Source organism: Mustela nigripes, chromosome 1 (genome assembly GCF_022355385.1).
Source record: "Mustela nigripes isolate SB6536 chromosome 1, MUSNIG.SB6536, whole genome shotgun sequence".
NCBI classification, from domain to species: Eukaryota; Metazoa; Chordata; class Mammalia; order Carnivora; family Mustelidae; genus Mustela; species Mustela nigripes.
In genome coordinates, this window is record NC_081557.1 from 110,991,199 (window position 1) to 111,018,535 (window position 27,337).

The following is a 27,337-nucleotide window of genomic DNA, read 5'->3' on the forward strand; positions in this document are numbered from 1 at the left end:
TGGCTCAGGTCATGATCTCAGGGTCCTGGGATTGAGCCCATGTTGGGCTCCATACTCAGCAGGGAGTCTGCTTGAGATTCTCTCATTCCCTCTCCTGCTAGCCCTCTTCCCACCTCTCTCCCTCAAATAAATAAATCTTTAAAAAAAAAAAAAAAAAAGAAAAGTTCAATTTCAGTCCCATTAACAAATGCTGTTGGTTGTTCTATCTTGACAATATAGCAGGTGTCTAACCAATTCCCACCCCCTAACTGTTATCATTGTGGTCCGGGCTCCCACCTTCTCATGCCTGGATTGTTTCGTGTGTCCTCTTATGTGATTGCTCTGCTTCCATTCTTGCCAGCCCCCCCCTCTTTGGAGTCTTCTACATGGCGTCCAGGGTGTCCTTTTAAAATGTTAGCTATGCTATGTCACTCCCCTTCTCAAAATCTTTCATTGACCTCCCACCCTACTTAGAATGGGACTCAGTCCATACCTGACCTAGTCCTTAGCCTTCTCTTGGAGCTTCTTAGCTCTCTTCTCCTTTTCACGCTGTTCCAGCCACACTGGTCTTGTTCTACCTCTATGTGTCCAGTACATTCTCATCTCAGTTCTCTGCACTTGGTTTCATGCATGTAAGGTTCTTCCTTAGATACATGCATAGCTCACTTCCTCACTTCATTCAGATGCCTGCTTGATCCCTGAACACCTCCAAACAGCAACTCCCCCCTCCCACCTTATCCTGCCATATCCCTTTAATTTTGATATTATTTCCTTTAAAGGAATACATTACTACTTGTTACCTATACATTTTGTAACTTTTTATTTTGAGGTGACTTAGAGTCACAAGCAATTGTACAAAATCATATCTAAAAGGATTTAGTGTTGTCCCCCCGACCCCCCCCAAATTCCCCAGGTGGTAGCATCTTGGGTAGTGGTCATACAATATCCCAAGCAGGAAACTGACACTGATACAAGCCACTGACTCTTTTTCAGATTTCCCCAGTTTTACATGCACTCATTTGTGTATATAGTTAGTTCCGTGTACTTTTATCCCCTGTAGACTTATATGACCATGTTGCAGACAAGCTAGAGAACAGCTCCAGCATAGGGGTCCCTCTTGCTATGTTCACCTTTAATAGGTGTAGCTCCCTCTTTCCTTCTACCACTCCCGGGTTTTATATTGTCTGTGTGTACCCCAGAGTATGGGAGATTTGTCTGTTTTTATTGATCATTGTCTTTCTGGCACCTAGAAAAGAGCACCTGTCACATCATAAGTGCCCAATATATATTTGTTAAGCGTCGATCATAAGGAAAGGCTCTCTTGTGAGAAAAAAATATGCAGGAGGAAGCCTTGCCTTGTTTGAGAGCACACACAACATGCAAAAATTTTTTTTTAATCATCTCTCTCCTCACAGCCCATCTTCTCCCTCGCACCACCCTTGCATCCTCAAATGCCTCTGACTCCAGCAATGAAATTGGTCCTCCTTCATTGTTCAGCTCAGGTTAGTTTTCTGGTGCAAAGCGCAGCGGTCATGAGTGGAGGCCTGGGCACTCTTCTAGGATTCATGGCAGCCAAACTCCTTGCTTACCTTTACCCTCAGGAGTTAGATTTGAATTGAAAACTATGGCCAGCGCCACGTGTCTTCTTTATATATTCAAGTGAAATTCCAGATGTTCTGCCCTAAGGTGGATATTTGGGGTTGGACTTCTTCTAATGTGTTTGTTAGTCTCTTTGCAAATGCACAGTATTTTTGGTGTAGAACACTTGATTCAGATGTCTTCCACCTCTCTTGTTTACATGTTCCTTTGAAGGAGTCATGGTTGCCGAGTGTATAGAGGGCAAAAGATCAAGGGATGCTGTTCCACTTGACAATTTGATGGAAGTGAGCACAGACACCACTCCTGAAGTCAGGTCCCTGGTTACTTCACAGTGTACGAGGGACGTTTCATCCTCTGAGACCTTTGTACTTCGTTCTGTGCTAAAGAAAACCTCTGTTAAGCTGTTTCCAGAGGGCCTGCAGGTAAGTTTAGAGCTCCTTTTCCTAAAGCAAATTGAATAAATATGCATTTGGGCTTGAAGCAATTTTTGTGAATTGTTGTATATGTCATACTGGTTTCAAATGTTTTCCCCTCCTTTCCTTACTTAGAGCACTGTGCAGAGTTCATTCCTTTCTTCTTTCCTCTTTCTAAACTCAGCATAGAATATAACTTGACAATTTGATATATGTAGACTTTATTGTATGAGAGTTTCATAATTATTAATGTGTGTTAGTTATTTCCACCTAAAATATTTGGTCTCAGAGATAGCTTATTCACAGGCCTGTATGTTTCTCTAAACTCAGCTTGGATGAACGAAGAGTAGGTTGATGGGAACTAGCTGGCATTTATTGAGTCTTTTAAAATTGTATTTATTTATTTTTTTTGAGAGCATGCATGCACACAAGTTGTGGCAGGGAGGGATACAGGGAGACACGAGGAGAGAATCTTAAGCAGACTCCACGCTCAGCAGAGCCTGATGCAGGATTTCATTTCATGACCCTGAGATCATAACCTGAGTCGGATGCCTAACGGACTCAGCCACCCAGGCGCCCCTTATTGAGTATGTCTATGGACAATTCTGGCATAGATCATGGACATGCAGTCCTAGTACTCTAAGGAGAATATTAGCCCCATTTGAAGTAAATTTAGGCTTGAGGTTATTAAACGAACCCAGATAAATCTGATATAGAAATCCATGGCAGGCTATAAACTCTGAGAGGTGGAGAGAATGGGCTCTGGAGTCCCAAGTGCCTGGTTTCAGATCCTCACTCTGAAGTTCAAGAGCTGCTGGGCCAATTATGTCACCTTTTTATACCTTGGCTTCCTTCTAGTTCACAACTAGTCTTGTGAACGGACAACACTAGTAACTACCTTACAAGGTGATTTGAGCATTAACTTCAATAATAATATGAAATTAGCACCAGTGCCTGGCAAATGAGAAGTTATTTTGTTTTCAGTCCACAGGCATTTAAATATATAACCAGGCCTACACATCTGTTTCTAAAGCCAAAAGGAGGTAGCCATCTTCTATTGACATGAATAGTTATGGTCACCGGTTATCTTAAACATTTTAACAGTTTTTCCGATCAAAGAGCTGATGTGGGTTTCTATGCAAAACTGCTTATTCATATGTTGTATTCGTTTTATCTTCTCCTCAAACAGACTTAACATCTTCATGATCCATATAACCCTTACTGATTAACAGCATTACATAGCCAACAACAAATCCTACCACGAAAACTTTATGAAGATTTTTATGATCAATGATCTTTTCACTGAGCTCTCTAAAGTTTGTAGGTGTATACAGTTTGAGTCGTGAGCTAATTTTTGTGGTTGTTTTAATTAACGATAGCCTCAAAGTTCTCAAGAATTTTGTTTTCTGCATTCACTTATTTCATAAATAAAGGCATTTCCCTGATCAGGAAGATGAAATGGACTTGAGAGATAGTTGCTCAAGGAGGCTTGTTGGGGGCAGGACAGATGCTGAGAGAAGGTGCTGCTCCTGAAATGGGGGCAGTGGAGTCAATGAACAGCCCTAGAGAACAGGAGTTTGTCCAGGGTGTAGGAAGCAGGTGATGAATTGGAGGTGACTCATGGAGCCCACAGCCCTGGCTCCCACCTGCGTCACTTGGGGCCCTATGTTGAGTGGGACCGTGTCTGGTGCTTCAGGACTTGGACTGACCCTCCCTCCCCAGCTTGCCAACTCTCTCAAGCTTTTGGGGAAGTATACAGGGACAGATGTTACCTTTTTGCCTTGTTCCAAACTCAAGAACTTAGAAAAGGTGTGGTTCCCATATTTAAAAGACAAAACACCCCATTATGCCATTTACCTTTTTGTTTTCTTATTTTCATGCAATTCTCATACCTGTAGATAGTTCTTTTATCTGACACCAACTGTGGTATAACTCTAGCCACTCACATTTTCCTGATCTTCATTTGCCAGATTAAAAATGATGGAATTAATTCAGCCCTTTTTATGGATTTCTGTTCTTTAATCTTGACCTAAAATACTGTTTACTAAAGTAATGTTTAGGGCATCTAATTTTTCTTTGTTGCTCATATCAGTAAGCCAGAACAATTATGAAAGTAAATGTAATCTGCAACACTGCATAGTATCTCTCTTGGGCAGACAGTTCAGAGTGGCCCTTCTTACCGAAGTGCATATGCATTTATATATGTAAAATTATTCATTTATGTTTATTTTGTTTAGGAACACTGTGACAATCTCTGTGATGACGGGACTCATCCAGGCTTAATCTCAAGTCTTGCAAACTATTGCAAAGAACAAAAAGCAGGTAAGAAATTCACATTTATTTTGAAGCTTCATGGTATCCTTTTCTTGTGAAATATTAGATCTACTATGTGGTAGTTTCAATGATCTGCTAAATGCCTTGATGCTTCTCACATTATATGGGAAGGAAGGACAGTTGCCTGGAATCTCTTTGGAGAGACAATTACTCTGTCCATTTCATCTGCCCCTTTGTACTTAATGGTACTACTTGTAAAGAAAATTGATATTTCAATTTTCTAAACTTCTAAGATACTCATGCAACATTTACTTTAAAATCTATTTTCATATTTTAGAACTACTTTGTAACCTTTTCCATTTTGAATTTCTTTTTTCTACAAACTATTTTCTATTAAATGGGTAAGAGCTGAATCTAATCATGTTAAAAGATTCTAGGATATGCATTTTTAGATAAGAAATATAGCCTAATATTTTTTAATCTACCCATTTATTATCTACAGAAGGTCAAGAAAATTGCAAAGTGCCAGCTTCTCTAAATATCAGGAAGAGGAAAAGAGTTACTTTTGGAGAGGATCTAAGCCCTGAGGTGTTTGATGAGTCTTTGCCAGCAAATACTCCATTGCGTAAAGGAGGAACGCCTGTCCGCAAAAGGGATTTAAGTGGTGTCAGTCCTCTGCTACTTGAGCAATCACCAGTTCCTGTGCAGTTACAGTTATCACAACCAAATTTTGATGACAAGGGGGAGAATCTTGTAAGTGTGAAAAATGTGAAACAAACTTGTTTTTATTTCCATCAGGCCTCACCTGTTTTGTGTGAATAATAATTATGCTTTGAAATCACGAAATGGACTAAATGATGTGTCATGGTATAAATTAATGCAGTTTTCTAGGTAGGTTCCCTCCCCCCCAACCCTGTGCCTATCATGACAGGTGTATGGGGGATTAGCCGTGTTCTCATACTTGCATGACACCTTGTGCACTGCATATTTCATGACCCTAAATACAGTTGACTGTAGGATGTACCATTATTTTATCTATCACTAAGATAAGGGCCAGAACTGAATCTGTCATACACCGTGAATTGTAGGATATACTCAGATTTCAGAGGTAGAAAGATTTGAGAGAGCAACAACCTTAGAACTGATACACTGTAAATACAAACTTTTTTCCTCTAAGATGATTTTCTGTAGGAGAATTACTGGATGAAAAATGGATTTTTTTTAACCTTTTTGATATATATTGCTGAGCATTCAGAAAGTGTAGTATAAAGGTTTTATTTTACCACACTTTGTAAACCTGGGTATTGACAGCACTTTTTAAAAATATCTCAATAAGAGAAAAAGATGACTTGAAAACTTTTAGTTTACTAATGAGGTTTGAACCTTTCTCCTAGGTTTATAAGCCTTTGGATTTCTTCTCTAGAGAATTGTCTATTAATCTTTACCCATTTTTATATTGGGGCCATCATTCATTCTCTCCCTTGCCTGTTATATTTTGAAATAAAAATATTCCATGTTCAGCCAAGATGGAGTTGGAGGGACCTAACTGACATTTTTGTAAGAAACAACTAAAAAAAAAAAAATCCCCAGAAAACATACAAAACAGTGGTTCTCAGACATTGAACATCAGGAAGCACAGGATAGTAATCACCAAGAGAAGAGGAACAAATGGGACAAACTGCATAGGAACCCCAGCTTACTGCCTGGACTATACTTCCCAGGCCACAGCACAGGAAGGTTTTACCTTGGTAGAGCCTGGCAATCTCCATGAATTGAGAAAATGGAGCTGGGGTCTGGGAAAGCAAAGAAGGCTAGAGCTCATGGCAAAGGATCAGAGAGGAGAGAGCTGCAGAGATAGCTCTGGAGATCTGCAAAGGGTTCACTTGAGCCTGTAGCTGAGTACTGGTCAATGTGTGATTGTGAATAAACTGCCTGATTTCAGGGAAAGGACTATCCACATGGGGCAGAGGAGACAATCCCTAGAGCTTACAGATGGGCAGGAACTATTCCCACCAACATGAGTGGTTGAAGAAACCTTGTAATTCAGAGGGCATCAGATACTCGGGAGAGTATTGCCTCACTAGCAGGACATAATTAGACTAAAAGCCTAGCAGAGCTCAAAAGCAAACTTCGAAAGGACACAGCTTTCCTCCAAGCGACTTTACTGTGTTGTATAACCTAACTCAACAGAAAACTATTCAGTATCAAATAACATTAAATTCAAAATGTCTGACATTTCAATTAAAAACTAATAGCTGTGTAAGAAAAGATGCCCCCAGTGGGTAGAAAAACCAGTCAATAAAAGTAGACCCAGAGGGCGCCTGGGTGGCTCAGTTGGTTGAGCAACTGCCTTCAGCTCAGGTCATGATCCCGGACTTCCAGGATCGAGTCCTGCATCCGGCTCCCAGCTCCTTGGGGAGTCTGCTTCTCCCTCTGACCTTCTCCTCTCATGCTCTCTCTCACTCATTCTTTCTCAAATAAATAAATAAAATCTTAAAAAAAAAAAAATAGACCCAGAAATTACACATATGGTAGAATTTGTAGATAAGGCATTTAAAAAGTTACTTTAACTATCTTTCATATGTTCAAGGTAGTGGAGCAAAGTTTGAACTTGTTAAGAACATGAAAGATACAGAAAAGATCTAACTTGAACTCTGGAGGTTATAGTCACTGAAAATTAGAAGCTTCGGGAAGAAAAATATGTTGAATGAGATTAATAACACATTAGAGACTGCAAAAGAAAAGATTTGCAAACTTAAAGATGTAGCAATAGAAACTATTCTTGAAAGAGTGAAAACAACTGAACAAAAATAAGCAGTTGATGAGCCTGGGACAACTTAAGGTGACATAATATGCATATACTTAGAGTCCCCAAAGGAGAGGAGAGATCAGAATAGAAAAAATATTTGAAACATAATGGCTGAGTTTTCCGATTTGATAAAATTTAAAGCTCACAAATCCTCAAGTTCAAATTCCCAGCCTAAGAAATATGAAATAATATGCAAAGACACATCATTACTTAGAAACCATGATATATGGCCTGGTACGACCTAGAACAAAAAGACCCATGACCCTAAAGAACAACAAACATGAAAGGCAGCCGAACTCTCATTAAAACTGCAAGCCAAAGGACAATGCAGCAGCATTTACTTGGAGGAAATACCAAAACAGTAACAACAAAACATATCAACCTAGAATTCTATATCCAGTGAAACCATCTTTCAAAACAAAGGTGAAGGACAGGCTTTTTTAGACATCTGGAAGCTGAGAGGATTCATTGCCATAGTGGGTTAGCATTAGAAGAAATGTTAAAGGAAATTTTTTAGTCGAAAGCAAAATGGCTCCTGATGGAAATCTAACAAAGAAATGAAGACCACTGAAGCTGCTAACCCATGTGGGCAAATGTAACAGACTTTTTTTTTTTATTATTAAACTCTATAAAAGATTCTTTAAAGCAAGGATAATGATAGCATATTGTTTGGTTTATAACATGTCAGTAAGAAATACAACAAAAATAATATGGCACGAAGGCTGGGAGGTGCTCTTATGCTTTACATAAAGCGGTTTGAGTTAAACATGTATGCTGTAAACACTAAAGTAGCTTAGAGGGAAATAATTAAAGCCTGTATTTCAGCATAAGAGACATCTCAAATTAATGATTCCAACTTCTACTTTAAGAAGCTAATAAAAGCAAATTAAAGCCAAAGTGAACAGAAGGAATTAAGATAAATGCAGAAATCAATGAAGTAAAAAACAAAAATAGAGAAAAAATCATTGAAGTAAAAAGATTATGCTTTGGAAGATATTAGTACACTTCTAATCAGACTATTCAGAGAAAAAAATGAGAAATACTCAAATTACAATATAAGGAATAAAATGTGACTTGACCGCATTTTCTAACAGGTTTTAGAAGGGTGATACAGATAAGATAATATGGAAGTATTATGAAAAACTTAATGCCAATAAATTCAACAACATAAGCAAACTATTCCTTGAATAACAACCATTCCTTGAAAAACAACCAAATCTCACACTAGAAGAAATAAATGACCTCATTAGCCCTATATTAACTGAAGAAATTGACATTGTAGTTAAAACCTTCCCACAAAGAAAAAACTGCATGTCCAGATGATTTTGCTAATGAATTCTACCAAACACTTAAGGAATTCTTAATTTTATGTACACCCTTTCAAGCCAAGGAGGTAGAAGTAATGTTCAGTTCAATGTCAGCATTAACCTGCTACCATAATCAGACATTGTAAGAAAACTATCACCTCATGAACATAATATATAAAAAGGTACTATATCAACACCAACTGAGATTTAACCCAGAGATGGCAAGTTGGTTTACTATCTGAAAAACAGTCTATATTTTACCATATTAACAAACTAAGGAAACCATATGTCATTTCTGATAAGTACTCTGAGCAAACTGGTGATTATAGAAAATTTCTTCAAACTGACAAGTTTTATTTATGAAAAATCAATAGCTACCATGATAATGTTAATTATGTGGGAAAGAAAAGATTTGATATCTGCATTTGTATTGCCATTTTCCCTGAAGTCCCCCTGAGTAATACTGAAATGTTAGGTTGTGTTTATTAATGGAATATCCTATTTACTTTAGAATTAGTACATGTGATTTTTAAGTAAACCACAGAGTAGCTTATTAGTGCATCATTTAATATTTTATTTGTTGGACTGTAGTTAGTAAACAGTTTCATTAAAGATTGGTAAATTATTGTAAAATATTTTTATATTCAGTATGTTTATTTTGCTCTGATTTTTTTTTCTTAATCTTTTATTGATTTCCCATCTGTATGCTTACTCAAGTTCCATCTACAAAAATGCCCAAAAGAAAAAAAAATTTTTTTTTTTTTTTTTTTTTGGGCACATTACATGTCCACTGACTTTAAGGATGTCTAATTTCTACTCTTGTTTTTCTTTGTTTAGGAAAACATAGAACCTCTTCAGGTATCATTGGCAGTTCTGAGTCCTGTTAATAAGTCTTCAATCTCTGAGACTCTTTCAGGTAGTAACTTTTTTTATCTTAAAATCAGACAAGTGTCATTTTCATTATGAAACTAAAACTTAACTTCCTTTTTAAAAAATTTTATTGTAACAATGCATACTTACTTTAAAAAACCATATAGTATAGAAAGCTTACAAGAAGTCTCTTGGGGCACCTGGGTGGCTCAGTCAGTTACATATCCAACTCTTTTATTTCAGGTCAGGTCATGATCTCAAGGTGGTTGAGATTGAACCCCGTGCAGGGCCCCAAGATCAACAGGGAGTTGGAGCCTGCTTGAAATCTCTCCCTCTCCTATCCCTTCCCTGCTTGCGTGCTTTCTCTCTAAAATTAATAAATAAATATTAAAAAAAAAAAAAAGTAGTCTCTTGCCCATCCAGGCCCCATACCTTGTAATCACCCACAGTTAACTTCCGTAGATGGTGGGCCCTGTTTTTCAAGTCCCTGCAGGCAATGGAGTTCTCCTTTCAACTCCTCTCCTCTCAACTCCTCTCAACATGTCAGTAGTAAGCTCCTTGTGACAATTGACACAACTGAATGATGTGGATCACAAGGATCATTTTCCAGGGTCCAGAATTGTTTACCAACATTAAGTTGGCCTGTTGGGCACTTGCACTTTTTAAGTCCCTGGCTTCTTTATGATCGTGACAAGGCAAGACAGGACTTGGGTGACAAATGTCATGGGAACCGTTATTCAGGTCTTTTTCCGGAAAGAAATCCCTTAGTGGCTTCTCATTGGCTGGAAGACACAAACCAGATTCACTGGTACAGAATCTAAGACCTGGAGTGTGAAGTTAGAGCTAAACCTGGAAGCATAGTCTGTTCCAAAGCCCATGCTTTTTTACATATTATACTACTTTTCATATACAACATTAAAAGTGATCAAATGAAATAGTTACCTGAATTTTGTAAGTTAAAAAAATTATTTTCATAATCATCTTAATGCCCTTTATGCAATTTCATTGTAATTCATTGAAATGTAGCTTGGAATTAATGGACATGAGTGAAAATATGGCATTTTATTATAATCTGAATTCGTGTGTTATCTTAGGGCTAAATGGCATGCATTCTCCATGTAAAGTGGTAAAAGTTTTTGGGTATTCATTAAACTCTAAATCTTAAAACATGTTTTGGATCTCAGAATTTATCTTTGGTAATTAATTATTTATGTTTAGATATTATATTATGCTAAAAGCAAAGGTGCATATCCAAAACAATGTCCAGTATAACTGAAAAATGATGACTCTTACAACTTTTTGTTAGCTACCCTTATTTTGCTTGTCTTCTTCATCAGGCACTGATACTTTCAGCTCTGAAAAAAACCATGAGAAAATAGCCTCCCATAAAGTTGGTAGAGTAACACGGGCCTCTAACAGAAGTAGTGTAAGTATTTGTATTTGGCACAATGTATTTGTTTTTAAATCTTGCTATAAATTTTTTTTTGTTTTTATAATCACGTGATTATAGGTAAAATCTTGATTTGATTAATATCATTGAGAGCTCATGCCTTACCTACATAACATATAACCCATGGTAATGTTCTTTTTTCTGATTTCATTTTAGTTCTGTTAGAAGAAAAATACAGTAATATTACAATGTAGTAATACAGTGCTTTCAAAGTTTGTGTTAATGTAGAAGGTAATCTGTTTGGAACATTTGTTTGGGGTCTATGTGGTTTTATGAATTTTATTGAGGTTCACAGTGGAGAAGAGTAGTGTGTAATTAACAGACCCAGAAAATGACAATTACAACTTTTCATAAAATATTTCATTTTTTTTCCAGGTTTTTTAACACTGGGTTTTAACTATTCCATAGGAGCATAACTCCCACTGAATGCATGTCTTTTCCTATTTCATTAAATTAGATAAAATTGGATTTTTGTTTAAATTTATAAATATATAGTATACCATGATGGGCCTTTTAGCTGAAGTTGTTGGGTGATAAACCCAGAATTCACATTTAGATAAGCTAAGTACATGTTCCTACCCCACCATCCCCCATAACTCCACAGCACTTAGCTGCTAAATTGTAGATGCTTATAAATATTTGAAGAAATAACTAATTTTACACTTTTTTTTTCTTTTTTTAAAAAATGGACAAAGTGCATATGCTTCTGGGTATACATTTGATAAGATCAGAAATTGGTAATTACTCTTCTCCCATTTGGGTTTAAGATGGTTAAAATACTTGCAGTGGAACTTGTGAATTAAAAGGAAGTGGGATAGAAAATGTAGAAACAGTGTGGGAAGGAAAATAAATGTGAGAAACATATCTTAAAATGCACTTGCTTGTGTTTTGTGATATCCCTCCTTTAAATTTTCTTTATAGCAATTGATCACTTTTGCAGAAGAGAATGTTTGCAACTTATTTAATACAGAAGCTCAGCCTTGTAAAGAAAAGAAAATTAATAGGAGGAAATCTCAGGAAAGGAAGTCCACAGGAAGAGTACTTTCTAAAAAGAATCAGGTAAGTGTGTGTTTAAAGATACAGTAAGAGAAGAATTAATTGGTACATATCTTTGTTATATGATTAGGAATGCACGGAAACAAAATTTTTCTAGTTAACATCAGACCAAGAGTATTAAAATCATCATAGAATAGAAAGGGCCAGAGGCAATTTGTGTGTGTGTGTGTGTGTGTGTGTGTTTATATATGTGTGTGTGTGTATGTACATATAAAATTTATAATATATGTAATCCACTATAATTACCCGAGGACCATTTTTGTATTTTGTATTTTCTTCATTGTATTATGTACATTTTCAACACAGTAAAACTCAGAACTCAAGTGTTAAATTGATTCTTACCTTTGAATCTCATCTAATCTCACCCTATGAAATCACACTAATTTCTTAGACAAAGATGAGTGTGCCATCTGCCCTTGTGTGCTTTCATTTCTGCCAGGGCTGGATCTCTTCCCGTATTTAAGGGAGAATTTAGAAACTGGCTCTTCATCTTCCTCAATACTTCAAGGCCTGTGCTGGCTCAGGGGACTTTACGATCTCTTTATGGATGGCTGATCTAGCACCTTAACTTAGTCACTGGACCTCGGCCACTTCAGTGATCCAGGCCTTCCTCTGCCTTTCCCCACAGCTTGTTGGTACCTAAGACCTTCCTGCTTTTAATAGTACACACTACTTTGTCCCATTTGCTGACCCCAGCGGCCTCTCCTGCCACGTTCTCACTCCCTTACATACCTCTTCTGATGTGAACAGTCTTCTGGCTCCTCCGTGTACCCTCTGGCATTCAGATATCCCGTTATTTCCTACGTTTCCTTGTTCATACTGCCTGAGCTATTTCACCAACTCTTGTCAGTAACGTGCATTTTCCATCCCTTGCCTTCCACTTCTAGTCTGGATTGGTCTCCCACCACCCTCCTGCCATCTAACATTGGTCCTGGAGAGACACACATCAGTGATCCTATGGCAGTCATAGCTGCAGATACTCTGTGAAGTCTGCTCTCACTTTCCACCTCTTGATTGGAATTATTTTCCTAAGGTGTTGAGAAACTAGTGACAATCGAGAGCAGCCTTTGATTTGAGGTCTCATGCTTTGTTAAGTGGCACCTCAGCAGCATTTGACATAACAGAACATCCCTTTATAGTCTCTGTTACGGGTTGATTTCCTTCCATCCACCCTTAGTTTGTATTACCTGGAGCTCCTCTTTGCCGTTCTAAATTGTATATTTTCTGGGTGGTGTCATTGGCAGCATGGTTGATGCGTCCCAAATCTGTCTGATCTATAAATATGATAAATGGCCTACTAGACTTCTCTTCTTAAACCATCCTACAAGCCCCTCAGATACCAACTTTTCCAAAACTAAGCTCATCAATCTTACCCCAACACCCCCCCAAAACAGTTAGTAAACTTCCATCGTGTTCCATGAAACAAAAACTGACTTAAACATGGCCCAAACATCTGCAGGCCAGCAAAGCCGAAAAAACTGAAAGTTTTCCTGGTTCAATCCCTCTTTTAGATCACACTCCTTTGAAATATCCCCTTGCTGAAAAAAAAATACACATAAATTCAAAAATATGCATACATCTTTATTATTAAATTAGAAATTGGTTTTTTCAGACTAAAGAAAAACTGCTACAAAGAATGTACATGTACTTTTTGACATAAAATCGATAGCCAGAAAGTTCAAGGAGGATTGAGCATTAAGGTTTGTTCCAACCCCTCCCAGGACACATTGGAGTTAAAATAATTGATTTAATAAAAAGACTAGCCTCAGAATAGCAATGAGAAGAGGAAGGAAGGGACGAAGGATGTTAAGCAACAGGACAGCCTTCAGTGCATCTCTGGAAGACAAAGCAGACGAGGGCACATTGACAGATGAAAGGTGTAGATTCACAGCCCAGAATGTACTTGGAGGGAGTGAGAGAGGCATTGGGAACCAGCCGGCACATCGCACAATCCCAGGAATCTGTGTGCGGTATTGGCGGATCCGGTAGAAGGTGAGAGTGGGAAGTGGTAATGGAAAACAGAAAGACCGAAGGTTTGTATGCGAGACAGTTCGCACCAGTTGGCACCCCTCGTCCTGTCCCATCAGGTTCTCCCATCTCAGAACAGATGATGTCATGTAGGTGAAAGCCCTCATTCTGGGCATTTGGAAAGGCCCATAGTCTTGACAGCTTGCTCTTGCCCTCAAGCAATGCCTATGGTTGAGACTCTCCATTCTGCCCTGCCCGACCCTGCACAGAGCTGCCATTAGGATTTCCCTGCAGGAAACAGAGTTGCTGGAAAACAGGGAACTCTCTGACCAATTTATCCAGACTTTTCTTATGTAAAATCAGACAACTCAGTACAAACCAGAGATGAGAGATCTATATTTCAAAGTTGTAAAACTGGGGCGCCTGGGTGGCTCAGTGGGTTAAAGCCTCTGCCTTGGGCTCAGGTCATGTTCCCGGGGTCCTGGGATCAAGCCCCGCATCTGGCTCTAAGCTCAGCAGGGAGCCTGCTTCCTCCTCTCTCTGCCTGCTTCTCTGCCTACTTGTGATCTCTTTCTGTGTGTCAAATAAATAAATAAAAAATCTTAAAAAAAAAAAAAGTTGAAAAACTGACCCCAGAAAGAAAGATTATTCTGGGAATGGAAGGAAACTTTATTTTAAAAAGACCTGACATACTCGGATTTAAGAAAATATTATCTGCATAAAACTAAGAAGATGATGCTATAAAAAAGGAGCAGAGGGAGAAATATTCATAAATACATAAAATTTAGTCATTGGACTAGAAAAAAAAGGAGTATCCCAGAAGGTAGAGCAAAAGAGAAACAGACTAGTAGTAAGATATGAAAGCTGAATCTAGGAGACTATGTAGGTATCTGAGAACAAGAAGATAGAATGAGAGAAACTGTCCAAAGAAGGGGTTTCCAATAGTGGAAGAAAAGAGTCTTCAGGGTATAAGGGTCTACTGAATGCCTAGTACAATTAAAAAAAAAAAAAAAAAAAAAAAAAAGGCCAGGACTTCAGCCTGTCATTATGAAATTGAACAATAAGGATAACAAGAAAAGTGGACTTTTCCTCCCAGGAAACAAGAATCTGAGAGTATCAAGTTTAGCAGCAGTCTGAATGGTAAAAGGTAATTGAACAGGACCTTTAAAGTTTTGAACAAAACTTGATGTCAGCCCAATAATCTGTACCCAGTCAAATCCAGTTAGGTGTAAAAGAAAAAAATAAAGACATTTAGACACTTCAAGGACTCTGAAAGTTTTTCTTTGGGCATTACTAAAGGAGATACTCTAGCAAAACTGAGGAAGTAAGCTTAAGGATTCAGGACACACAGTGGATCCTAATAATACAGGAGAGCGATGCAAGGGAAATCTCCAAACGTGGTTGTTCAGCCAGCGCAGAAGAGCAGCAGTTCCAATTTGAGCAGGAGGAAAGGGTGCTCCAGGGAGAAGGTCTGGATAGAAAAACAAAAAGACCTATGATTGAGAAAGTGGAAGGCATGTCATATAAGAAGAAAAAGAAAGGTAATTATATGCCTATACCATTTCAAATAAAAGTCCGTGTATAAAAGTTCTGGAGTAAACATGAAGCAATAGTTAGTGAGATTTCAAGCAATAAAGGAGTGTAAGGAAAAGTATGTTTTCTAGTGCCGAGAGTCATCTACAGGGGGCGCCAGAGGAAAGGAAGCCAAGATTTGTCCTTGGCAGTCCTAATGTAAATGCTGTTTTCAACTAAGGGCAAAGCTTTTTAAGAACCCGATTGTTGTGCAAGATGATCTGAATTAGCTGAATCGGAAGGTGAGAAGTGGGTAGAGAAGATGTCAGTGAGAGTGTTAGCATTCAGTCTAAGAGGAAATGTGCAAATTCCGAAGTCAGACTGCCTGAGTTCTAAATTCTGGCTTGACCGCCTCCTACCAGTGGAATGGCAGGCAAGATTCTTGATTTCTCTATTAGTTTTTTTTTTTTTTTAATTTTTAATTTTTAATTTATTTATTTGACAGACAGAGCTCAGAAGTAGGCAGAGAGGCAGGCAGAGAGACGGGGCTGGGGGGGGGGGGGGAAGCAGGCTCCCTGCTGAGCAGAGAGCCCTATTTGGGGCTCGATCCCAGGATCCTGGGATCATGACCCGAGCCGAAGGCAGAGGCTTTAACCCACTGAGCCACCCAGGCGCCCCTCTATTGGTTTTAAAATAAAGGTAATGTACTTAATTTATAAGCTTGTTGCGTGCATTAAATGAGTTAGTGCTTGTAAAATGCTTAGAATGATGCCTGGCGATAGCAAGTATTACAGCTGTCCTTACAACTGTCTTACGGATTAGGGGTTCAAGATCTATTTTGAAAGCTAATGAAACAAATTTACCTTTTGACCCAGCAATCTCATGTTTGGGAATCTGTCTCTGATCCAATGACGAAAGTGCAAAAAGGTATATGAACAAAGTTATTTTTTGCAGTACCCTTTGTAATGGAAAAACCAAAAAACCAAAATGTCCATCAGTATGAGACTGGTTGGATAAACTAGGGTGTACTGACAAAGTATTTTACAGCTGTAAAGTAGAGTGAAGAGAATATCCAATGTGATGCCAGGATGTATTTACAGTTAAGTGAAAAAAAAAGTAGGTGTAAATAACATATATAGTAGGCTTCTTGGTACTGAATTGTGATGCTGCCCCCACCCTGTCGCCAAAATACTTCTCTGTTGAAACCCTAACCTCCAGTACCTCAGAATGTGACTTGATTTAGAGATAGGGCCTTTGATGAGGTGACTGATTTAACATGAGGCCTTTGGGATGATCTCTAATTCAGTCTTAATTGTGTACTTATAAGAGCAAGTTTGGACACAAAAGGACACCCTAAGTGAGCACACACCCAGGGAGAAGACCACATAAAGAGGCAGCAGGAAGGCAGCCATCTAAACACCAAAGAGGGAGGCCTCAGAGGAGACCAACCCTGCCAGTGCCTTGGTCTTGAACTTCCAGCCCCCAAACTGTGAGACAAGAGATTAAGACTGTGTAAGCCACCTAGTCTGTGGTGTTTTGTTATGACAGCCAATATGACAAACGAATATACTACGTTTTACCTAAGAAAATAGGGAACATTAAACATGTGTGAATATGTGTATATATTCATACACACACATAAATCTTTTCATAAAAGTGGGAGAAAAAGCCAAAGACAGTATGTATAAAGAGTCCTTTGAGAGAGGAACGCAATCTAGAATAAAGAAAATAAAGGTTTTTGTGGTTTTTTGTTTTTTTTTTTTTTTTTTTTTTTTTTTTACTGTCAGGGATCCAGACTTCATCATTAGACAAAAAATAAAAATTCAAATTCAGAATCTTGTTAGGCTAAATTTGAATTAGAAACATCAGTATGGACTCATGTTTTTTTTTTCCTTTAAAAAAGACCTAGCTCTGTCAAGGTTTAGAAGCAGTGAGCAACCCTGGTACCTAGGTTGCCATTTCTGAATACCATTTTCGACTAAAAGTGATCAATGTTCCGGAGTGAAATGGCTGTTTTCAGATTTATGAACAGCGCATGTAGGAAATGAGCCTGGGTCTGTACCAGTGTGCAGTGAGGGAAGCTTTAAGAAACGACTGGGGCCACGGAGAAGTTCCTCAAACCATTTCAAAGGGGCTCCACTCACCAAAGGTAGGACAGTGTGACTGTCAGAAGTAACAGTGGCTGAGCATCTGGGTGGCTTGGTCGGTTAAGTGTCTGCCTTTGGCTCAGGTAATGACCTCAGGTTCCCAGGGTCATGCCCTGCATGGACCTCCCTGCTCAGTGGGGAGCCCACTTCTCCATCTCACTCTGCCCCTTCCCATGCTTGTGTTCGCTCTCACTGTCTTTCTAATAAATAAAACCTTTAAGGAAAAAAAATTGTAGTGGATTAAAACAGACTTCAAATGTGAAAAAAATACTTCAGTTCATCATAGTTAAAAAATCTTAAAGGTCACCTTAGGAGCTCACCAGCTTGTTTTTGTGAAAACTGGAAAATACAGGAGTTTTATTTCTGGGAAGCAAATAGTTGATGAGGGAGTTACTTATAGGAGAATTTCTACTAATAAATAAAAAAAAAACTTTCATGAAAGTTGTTGGTCATGAGGTAGTAGGCTGATGGGGGAGTCAGAATGGATGGATTGCAGTGGACACCTGAGCCCCCCGGTCAATCACAGTGTCACAGGGGAGAGAACATGGTCCTTCCAATGCAATGAAGAAGTCTACAAGCATCCATGAAATAATCTTTCAAAAAAAAAAAATCAAAGCTGAATCTAATCAAGCCTACATCTAATGACCAGTTTTAGGAAGTGTGGGGGAGAGAGGAAAATAAAGACCCCCTGATTGCAGTCAACCAAATCCAGAACTTGGCTAATTCTCCGAGACAAGTTCCTCAGTTTACTCATCAAATGGTGAGGGAAGAAAGAACCATAGATTACAAGATCTGCCAACCGAATGGAATGTGTAAGGACCTTATTGGGATCCTGATTTTGAACAGTTGTGAAAAACATTGATGGGCCAATTGGAGAAACTAGACCTCTGAGGAAATATAGGGAGAATTGCTGTTTTTGTTCTTTGTGTCTAGGCTGTTTATTTTGAGATCATTTTAGATACATGGCTGTTGTAACAAGAATTATGGAGATTTCCCAAGTACCCTCTATCCAGTTTCCCCCAGTGAAAATTTAGAAAATATGACATAGAAAAATACCTGCAGTCAAAATAAACGGATATCCTCTTGCCTTCGTAACCCTGCCTACTTCCCATGCCTCTCCCCACCTTAAATTAATGTGTTCTCCATTTCTTTCATTTTGTCATTTCTGAAATGTTATAAAAATGTAATCACACTCTATGTAACTTCTTGGAACTGGCTTTTCTCAAGTCATTACATTGTATACCTTAAACTTAAATTTTATCTGTCAATTATATCTCAATAAAGCTGGGGGAAATGACATTACAAAAGGTAAACATCAATAATAAAGTTCAATGCCAAGTAATAAAAGGTTTCATCTTATTATGGAATTAAAAAAAGGAGCTTTATCTCCTGGGGATGCTGCAGGGATTTTCACACAAAATGGGCTAATGCCTGGGATTTGCTTTAAAATAATCCGAGGGAAGGGGATTATAAATGAATCCAGATTTCTATATGTTAGTAATTGTTGAAGCTAGAGGATGGGTACCTGGGGTTCAATATACTATTCTACCTGCTGTGCTTAAATTTTCCATAAGAAAACTAAAAATACAATACTATGAGCCTCTTCTTTAGAGAGCTGTAACTAGCTATAAGAACTAAAAATGGAACCAAGAAGTAAACAGGACAAGGAAGTACGTGCTTTTCATCATAAAACTTTTCCTGTACAATTTGATTTGTTGTCATGTACATGAATTATTTTTAAATAATTTTGAAGCAACTCACTGGAAGCAGCTTAAGTATTATTTATGCAAATAAAAGATAAGGATTTATATCTGTTTCACGATCTCCTTCACTGAGAAGAAATACTGATGATTCTGGAATGAATGGAATCACTTTGGGGATAATACCTTCAGTTGTCCATCTGCTTTAAGTCATAAACCAACCTTACATTTGTAGATCTGTGGCTTCCCTAGGATCCCAGTCATATGCAGCTGGCTTTGTTACAGTATAAGCAAGGCTTTTTTGTATTGGAGCAGACTTAAGTTTTGATAAAGTTTCAGCGTTTGCAGATGAAACCTTCTAATGGAGAAGCAGTACTAGATGTATGTTCATGAGAGTATGAGTGCTTTACTCTTTCCTCTTATCTTCTGGTGGTGTACTTCTGCTGGTCCATAACAATGAAAAAGCATTATTAGCTTTTCATCGTGGGTAACAAATTTTATGAAGTTTAGCTAGATCTCTCCTTTCACATTTATTCATTTGTTCTTGTTTGTTGAGAATCATTATGTGCTGGCACTGTTGTAGGTTCTGGAGATGTTTCATATAAACAAAGATGTCCAAAACCCTACTAAAAGGGTATTTTCTGTACCTATGAATTAGAGGCTATTCTAGAAGTTATAACCTGATAACAGTGACTGTCACATATTAACGTGCAGTGCCTGTGTCACGCAGTAAGACTGATCACAATTTGGTATTAAAAAATATTTAAAAATTTTCCCTGTATCTGTTCTCATAGTGCTAGGAAGGAATGTGAGAGAACGAGAAGAGCTGACACAGATCTTTTGTGTACGGCCCAAGCCTAATTTTTAACCATTTCACTTATGTTAACTAACTTCATACTCAACGCAGGGATCTGTGATGTGTGCTGGTGTGGTTCCCATTTTGCAGGGAGGAGGTGGAGGTACAGAGAGGTGAGGTGACTTACCTAAGATGGGAAGGCATTTAGGTGGCAGAGGCGGGCATCTGGCACCAGAGATGGAATCTCATCTGTGGAGCCCAAGTTAAGATTTTTCTCTTGGTTTCCACATCCATTGACCAAGCTGTTGTTTCCCCAACTGTTCCATGGAATGTCAACAGATGTTCCATTAAAAAAATATATATATATATTTTTTTTTCATGGAAAAATAGTTAACCCAGCATATTCCTAATGTGTATGGAGATTATTTATACTGAGGACTTCTCAGAGAATGTAATGTTAATGTATATTATAAATCACCAAGAGGAACATTTATCTTGTACAGTTCTAAAATTATTTTTCCATGGAATGTTTTATTTTGTTTTGTTTTTACAGGATATCTATAGATATCTCAAGGAACATACAGTTCTGTGCCATTTTTGTACTCTTGAATACATCAGCCACTCTTTCACATCATTAGTTTCTATGCTTTCACCCAAATCATCTTTCTTAAATGTGAAATCAAATGTTGTAACTCCCTGAATCACTGTGCAGTGAACCTTCATTGTTTTCAGGCTCATAACCTTTGCATACGAGGGCCTTGCTTGCTTTATGGAGCCCCCTGTAGGCCAGGTAGCCATCTCAGTCCATATCGTCTGTCATGGTTTATATATTTATATATGTATATAGTTTATATATATAAATATTTATATATTTATATGTTTCTGTTAAGACTGGGAGCCCCCTAAAAATCATATTCGGTTTGGTTTTTTCCACCTTACCATTTAATACCTATACATAGTGATCTCTCAATGAATGTTTGAATGGATTCCATTTTTTGGCAGCTTTATCTGCTAAAAACATATTCTTTATGTTGACCTAAAGTCCATTTCTCTCCAGTATTAACACGTTGAGTATATTTCTTTTTGTTCATAACAATACAATGTTTGAGTTTCCCCGAAGTTCTTTCTAGGTGAAACTTCTTTTTTTAACAGTGAACATTAGTTCTCAGTTGCTAACATGGCAGTCAAAACTGAATTTAATACTGCATTCCAGATATTATTAGAACAGTTTTAATTTTTATAGAAGCCCACATGTTTTTCATCAGTTATTACCAGGCCATTGTCTGTCATCTTCTGTTTGTGCTCATTAACCCATCTTATTTTGACTTACTTGTTTTAGTCTTGATGAAATCATCTGTTGTTGGAAGCACCTCACCTAGCTTTGTGTTATCTTTAACATTTATGTACACAACTGTCATTTCTTCTTCCACACCTCTGAGCAGAAGACAATATCCCATGGCTTCCAGTAGATAGCTCATTCAAGGTTAATCACGAGTGATCCTAACTATCCTACTTTCAAATATCTCATGTCTTAAGCCTGTCAAATCTATAGCATCTATCTTTCATTTACCCAGAATTTACTTTGGCAAATATTTTGTGGAAATGTAGACCATTGCTTATCAGATCACTTGTAAATTGAGTTCTGCTTCACATTGTATTTGACTTGTGTAAGCTACCCAGCCCTCCACGCCTAACTCAGAATTTCTAAAAGTTTAAATGGCATAACTGGTCCTTTTCAGTAAGAATTTTTTTGTTGTTGTTGTTAAGAATTAATTAGAGGGTCAAAATTATATATGGTGTAACATCTTTCCCGATTACGGCATTTTAATACATTTTACAGGGTTTAAAAAGTTTCAGGAAGAAGAAAGCAAAGGGAAAGAAGAGCGTTCAGAAGTCTTTATATGGGGAAAGAGACCTTGCTTCAAAGAAGCCCCTGCTCAGTCCTATTCCGGAACTGCCTGAGCTTTCTGAGATCATGCCTCCCACTCCAGGCCCCGGAAGACTGTGTTCAGGTATTCAGCTCTTTTCCTATTGATGTTTTATCCCCTCCACCACTTTATTGCTGTTGCACCTTCTTTTCCCTTTTTCCTTGTCACTGTTAAAGAGTGATTATAGGTGGGGCGCCTGGGTGGCTCAGTGGGTTAAAGCCTCTGCCTTTGGCTCAGGTCATGATCTCAGGGTCCTGGGATCAGGCCCCACATTTGTGAGTTCTCTGCTCAGCAGGGAGCCTGCTTCCCCTTCTCTCTCTCTGCCTGCCACTCTGCCTACTTGTGATCTCTCTCTGTCAAATAAACAAATAAAATCTTTAAAAAAAAAAAAAAGCAATTGTAAGCTGTAAAAACTGTAAAAATAGCAACCATCCCTCATATTAACGGGGGAATTTTAAGTTAAAGAAGCAGTAGTTCATAACTTTAACCCTCTTCAGAATTTGATGGGAGCTCTGGATCCTCTCCCCAGAGAAACTTAAGACATAAGGTAGTTTGTATAATTTTAGGGGAAATAACTTCTTTCCATCCTTTTTCTTCGTAAAGCATTTTATGTTTTTTATAGCATTCTGTTATAATGAATTCTGTATCGTGTTTTGATCCATCATGAAGAGTAAACATGGTGATGGCTCAGTAATAGATCTTTTATAATCAAGGACAAAAGTATTTTTAAAGTTTGCCCTATGATGTTTCAGTAGAGTTGGCACTGCTAAAACATCTACTAGAAATAACATTTATAAATTGAACTTGATTACCTTGAAACAGTTTTCTTGAGAAGCAAAGATTAAATCAGCTGACATCCTTGGTTAGATAAAAATTGGAGTTGCTTCTATTTTATAATGCCTGAGTTTTAAAATTAACCAAATCATGCTGAAATTAATAAGAGTATGTTTTCATACATTTGGTGTGTTAATTTTGTATAGAATAGTTTTAAAAACAGCCGTCTTTGTCTGTCATCATGTGAGTAGAACCTGCATTCCATTTGCAAAATATCTGTAGAATTTATAATAGATCCAAGGATGAATAGGCATATGCCATCCTAGACTGTTGGCTTCTGCCTACTTCTCAACTTCCGGAAAGCACAGAGTTTAAACAAACACAGCTAGCCCGCCATCACAAACACGCTGCTCCTGCCCCAGCCCATTTATGTGCCTGTCTTGGGACAGGGAGCTGACCAGCCCACCTCTTTATAATCTTGGCCTAATGCTGCTTATCCTTGAAGCTTTAGCTCTGCTGGCCGCCTTTCCAGAAGTCTTTGTTCGCATTATACCTTTATTTACCATCAAGTTTGTAATGTTCCCTCTATCTCCCTTCCCTGCAAATTGCAGTCCCCTTGAGACTGAAAACTAAGTGATCTCATTATATCTCCAGTTCCTGACTGGAGTTTTTCCAAAGATGTTTAAACAATAACTGTTAGTATATGTTTTCCATCTTGCATCTTACTTAGAGAATTTCTTTTTAAAAATACCTGAAGTATTTTTTTATATATATATAAATGTATGTATATCTATATATCTGCATATAAAAGGGTATCATCCCTTATAAGGGTTTATTTTTTTTTTTTTAAGATTTTATTTATTTATTTGACAGGCAGAGATCACAAGTAGGCAGAGAGGCAGGCAGAGAGAGAGGAAGAAGCAGGCTCCCTGCCGAGCAGAGAGCCCGATATGGGGTTCGATCCCCGGACCCTGGGATCCTGACCCGAGCCAAAGGCAGCGGCTTTAACCCACTGAGCCACCCAGGCGCCCCCCTTATAAGGGTTTAAAGCAAAATCTTCCCTCCCTCCTTTTCCATTTTCCCCTGTCCCTTTCTACCTCTCTTCTCCCTCCATCCCTGTCCCCTACCTTTCTTCTTTAGCATGCCACTTTCATGAAAAATACATTAAATATCGGTTTTTAAAGTTGTATAAAAAGCCCAACTGACACATTAGTTAGTTGCCACTGATGGGCCCTATGTTAATCTCTGCCTTACGTGACCTGACTTGAAGTAATCAAATCATGAAATACTGCTTTTTAGATTTGTGGCTCAGCTGATGTTTTGTATATCTTACAGTTCTGATTTTGTTTAAAACATTTTTTATTCTTATGTAACTGTGCCAGTTAAAAACCTTACTCTCTGAGATAGCAAGAGAGATGGCATCCAATAGAACTGAGGTTTAGAACGCTGAAAGCCTGAATTTGTTTAGGTTGTGTTACATAGCCTAATTTTTTTTAAAAGATGTATTTATTTGAGAGAGAGCATGCATGTGTGCACGTATGCACATGGGAGCTGGTGGGGGCGGGCAGAGGGAGAGGAAGAGAACCTCCAGCAGACTCTCTGCTGAGCTCAGAGCCCAACCTGGGGCTCTGTCTTACAACCCTGAGCTCATGACCTAGGCTGAAATCAAGAGCTGGAGACTTAACCGAGCCCACCCAGGCACCCCATTTTTTAAAAATAAAAATTATTTTAAGATGTATTTATTTAAGGCTGTGCTACATAGCTTTAAAACGTTGATAATGTTTTGTTCACCTGTGTGATGTGACAGAGTGTATCCTCCACACACAGAGTGTGGAGGATAGCCTCCACATGCAGTATCTTCCAGTTAAGGTGGAAGGGGAAGATTTTTAGAATATTGAAACAAACAGTTCTATTTGAGAATTCAGTGCAGTTTAAATCACATTAAAATTTTTAACATAAGACCTAAGCGTCTTGAGAAGTACCCTTTCAGCTAAATTCTCAGATCCCCCAAAATTCCAAGTTTTCTTTTCTCTATTTCAGGGGAAACATAGCTAGAAAAGTTGCCGAAGCAAGGGGGCACCCATTTTCAGTAATTCATTTTTCAGGAAGTGGGGCTGCCTCATACTAATTGACCTTGAGGTGTGGAAACTACAGTAGAATAGAGGAAGCAATTTGAGATACACTTCTCATTTTCATGTTCTGAGGTTATGTACTTTATTCACTCATGTATTAAATTCATATTTTCTTAACCTGTGGCTTGAGGAAGAGCTAAAAAAGAAAGAGCAGGATGACAGATGGGAGCAAGTACGGCATAGCATTTGTAAGTCTTGTGAGTTTTGAAAGCCTAAAACACAAAATATGATATGGCACCTGTTTGATCTGTTGACCTTTCTTTCCATTGGTACTTTTTAGTGAGATTTAAACTTATTTACATGTCCTTAGATGATTTCAACTCCAATGGCGAACTTGAAGAAACAAAGCTTCCTAAAAGAAAGAATCTTTTGCCCCAGAACCCGGAAGATTTGCAGATGAGTCAAGGCTTTAATAAATATGATCTCTCTGCATCATGCAGCCCTTTCACAAAAAGGTCCTTGTCGCTTATCAATGCTACTTTAGAGCAAGATTTAAATAAAAGTGCCATAGCCACTAATGAACAGAAAACTATTCCAAAAGCAGAAATTAAGTTAGAAGGCGAAAATGGACTGAGTGCCGGCTCCGAGAGTGGAAGCGGTCATGTTTCTTGCGCTCCTGTGACCGCAGAGCCCCTGGCATCAGACGATGCAGAATCCAGTAACGTCCCGCCACCCCGGGAATTGGCTGCTGCCGGTCAGAATGTGGAGAACCTTTTTCAGACCTTTAAAATTTCAGAAAATGTAAACATAAAGTATGAAAAACAGGATGACTTTTTAATAGCTACTGAAGGAAAACGGCAGGCCATGCCCTTAACATCTGACTTAAAAAATGAGGAGATCTTAAGTGACCATGTAAAAGACAGTAAAAGTCTGAATGCAGCTTTGGGAAGAAGCTCTATAGAAGGTCAAAGTGGCACAGGTGTGAGTGGTGGAGAAAAGAAGCACAGAAGGCGCTCTATGTGTTATTCCGACGGCCAGAGTTTATATTTGGAAAAAACTGGAAATCACAAACCTCCCTACATGGTGAGCAACTCTCTAGAAATTGGTTTAGAAAATTCTGAACTGTATAAAGATTTATCCGCCTCCATAGAGCAAACCTTCCAGAGAACAAATAGCGAAACAAAGGTAAGACGTAGCACAAGGCTACGGAAAGATCTGGAAGATGAAGGGCTTGTGTGGATTTCACTTCCATTTCCTTCCACGTCCTGCACTTCCCAAAACATGAAAAGGAGAACAATATGTACGGTTGACAGCAGAGGATTTGAAAGCTTGTCCCTCTCTCAAGAAACTGCATCTTCTGGACAGAACCAGAGTCTTTCGCTCCCCGTGTCAGGTAAAGAAAATAGGGAGGGCTTTGCTGCCAGGGCTTCCAGCTCCTCTGGAAAGAGGAGGAAGAGCCTCTGTACATCTACACTCGCAAATTCAAAAGATACGACTCAGTCAAAGTGCTTCAAAAGAAGAACCTCTCTCAGCCAAAAGGGAGAGACCTCTCTTAAAGACTTCGAAAGAGTGGGACATGTTCAGGAACTAAAGCAATGACTGGCATTTCCTACAGAACCTGTGGCCGCAGAGAAGGTAACCATCCTTGCTTAAAAGATCCTTTCATTCTGCTTCTCGTCCTTTGTTCAACTTCGGTGTTTTGAAAGTTTCAAATAAAATCATTTGAGTTGAACCTATTTTTAAGTAGAAATAAGTGAATTTCTTCATTCCAAAGGGAAACATTCTATTAAAAATGTTCTTCCCTCCCCAAATAGTACATATTTACTAAAGCTTTCACATTAGTACATGTTCACTGAAGCTTTAGAGTCTCGTCTCCGTTGTAAAAAACAACTGTCTTTTAGAAGTGACTCATTCTGTCTGCATGAGAAGAGTTTAAAAAACAAAATGATGGAATTAATGTAATTTTGTAAAAATTGAAGGTAATAAATACAAGGTTAAACACTGTTAGAAAACGAGAAAAGGTGTGTTTTAAAATGCTGCCCCCAAAAAAGGGTTAAAAAATGTTAACAGGAAAGATAGAAATCATAAGACTTGTTGGTTGAAAGTTGAGAAGCTTTAATGATTTACTTTGTCTCAAGTGAAAATTGTATATTAATAGGTTAAAATCAAAACCTAAACATGGCATTTTGGAAAATTCTTTTAATAATCAGAATATTATAAATCTAGCATTATAAAATGAATATATAGTTTATAAATAACTAGGGTGAAAACATTTTGTCCTTCAAACAAGATTCTTACGTGCTTTGTGGGGTGGGAGGTGCAGGACTGGTTTTGGTGAAAAGAGAGCAGTTTAGTTGAATCATCTTCCAGATCATTCCAATTAGTCACATTTAGGATTTATTCCAAGAAATCCCAAATTAGTAATTTGGGATTTAATTCATGGTTCTCCTTTAAAACATATATATATATATTTTTTTTTTAAATCCAGAAACTCATAAGAAAGGGTGCTGGAAAATTCGTTTACTTACCATGAAGGTGGTGGTAGATGGCTGATTTCTTTTTTAACATGGTCTTTTCCAGCCGTTCTATTTCACAACAGCAAGTACTGTCACTTGTTTCGGATTTTCCAGTTACATTTCAGCAGTGTGCTCTTCTATCACTGTTTTGATGACAGCAGTTTGAA

At 38.1% G+C, this 27,337-nt stretch overlaps 1 protein-coding gene across 3 annotated transcripts in view; it reads left to right on the top strand.

Moving 5' to 3' along the window:
- CDCA2 (cell division cycle associated 2) overlaps positions 1–27,090 on the top strand; it is a 48,475-nt gene extending 21,385 nt beyond the window's left edge. For 2 of the 3 annotated variants that reach the window (XM_059393166.1, XM_059393175.1), the window contains exons 8-16: positions 1,395–1,481; positions 1,792–2,000; positions 4,229–4,313; positions 4,768–5,018; positions 9,219–9,297; positions 10,589–10,677; positions 11,623–11,760; positions 21,721–21,892; positions 25,025–27,090. In XM_059393166.1, the coding sequence (XP_059249149.1) occupies positions 1,395–1,481; positions 1,792–2,000; positions 4,229–4,313; positions 4,768–5,018; positions 9,219–9,297; positions 10,589–10,677; positions 11,623–11,760; positions 21,721–21,892; positions 25,025–26,253 (2,339 nt within the window). In that variant the 3' untranslated portion in view covers positions 26,254–27,090. The remainder of the gene's footprint in view (positions 1–1,394; positions 1,482–1,791; positions 2,001–4,228; positions 4,314–4,767; positions 5,019–9,218; positions 9,298–10,588; positions 10,678–11,622; positions 11,761–21,720; positions 21,893–25,024) is intronic. The other variant, XM_059393185.1, reaches the window with a different exon arrangement.
- Positions 27,091–27,337: the final 247 nt, after the last annotated feature.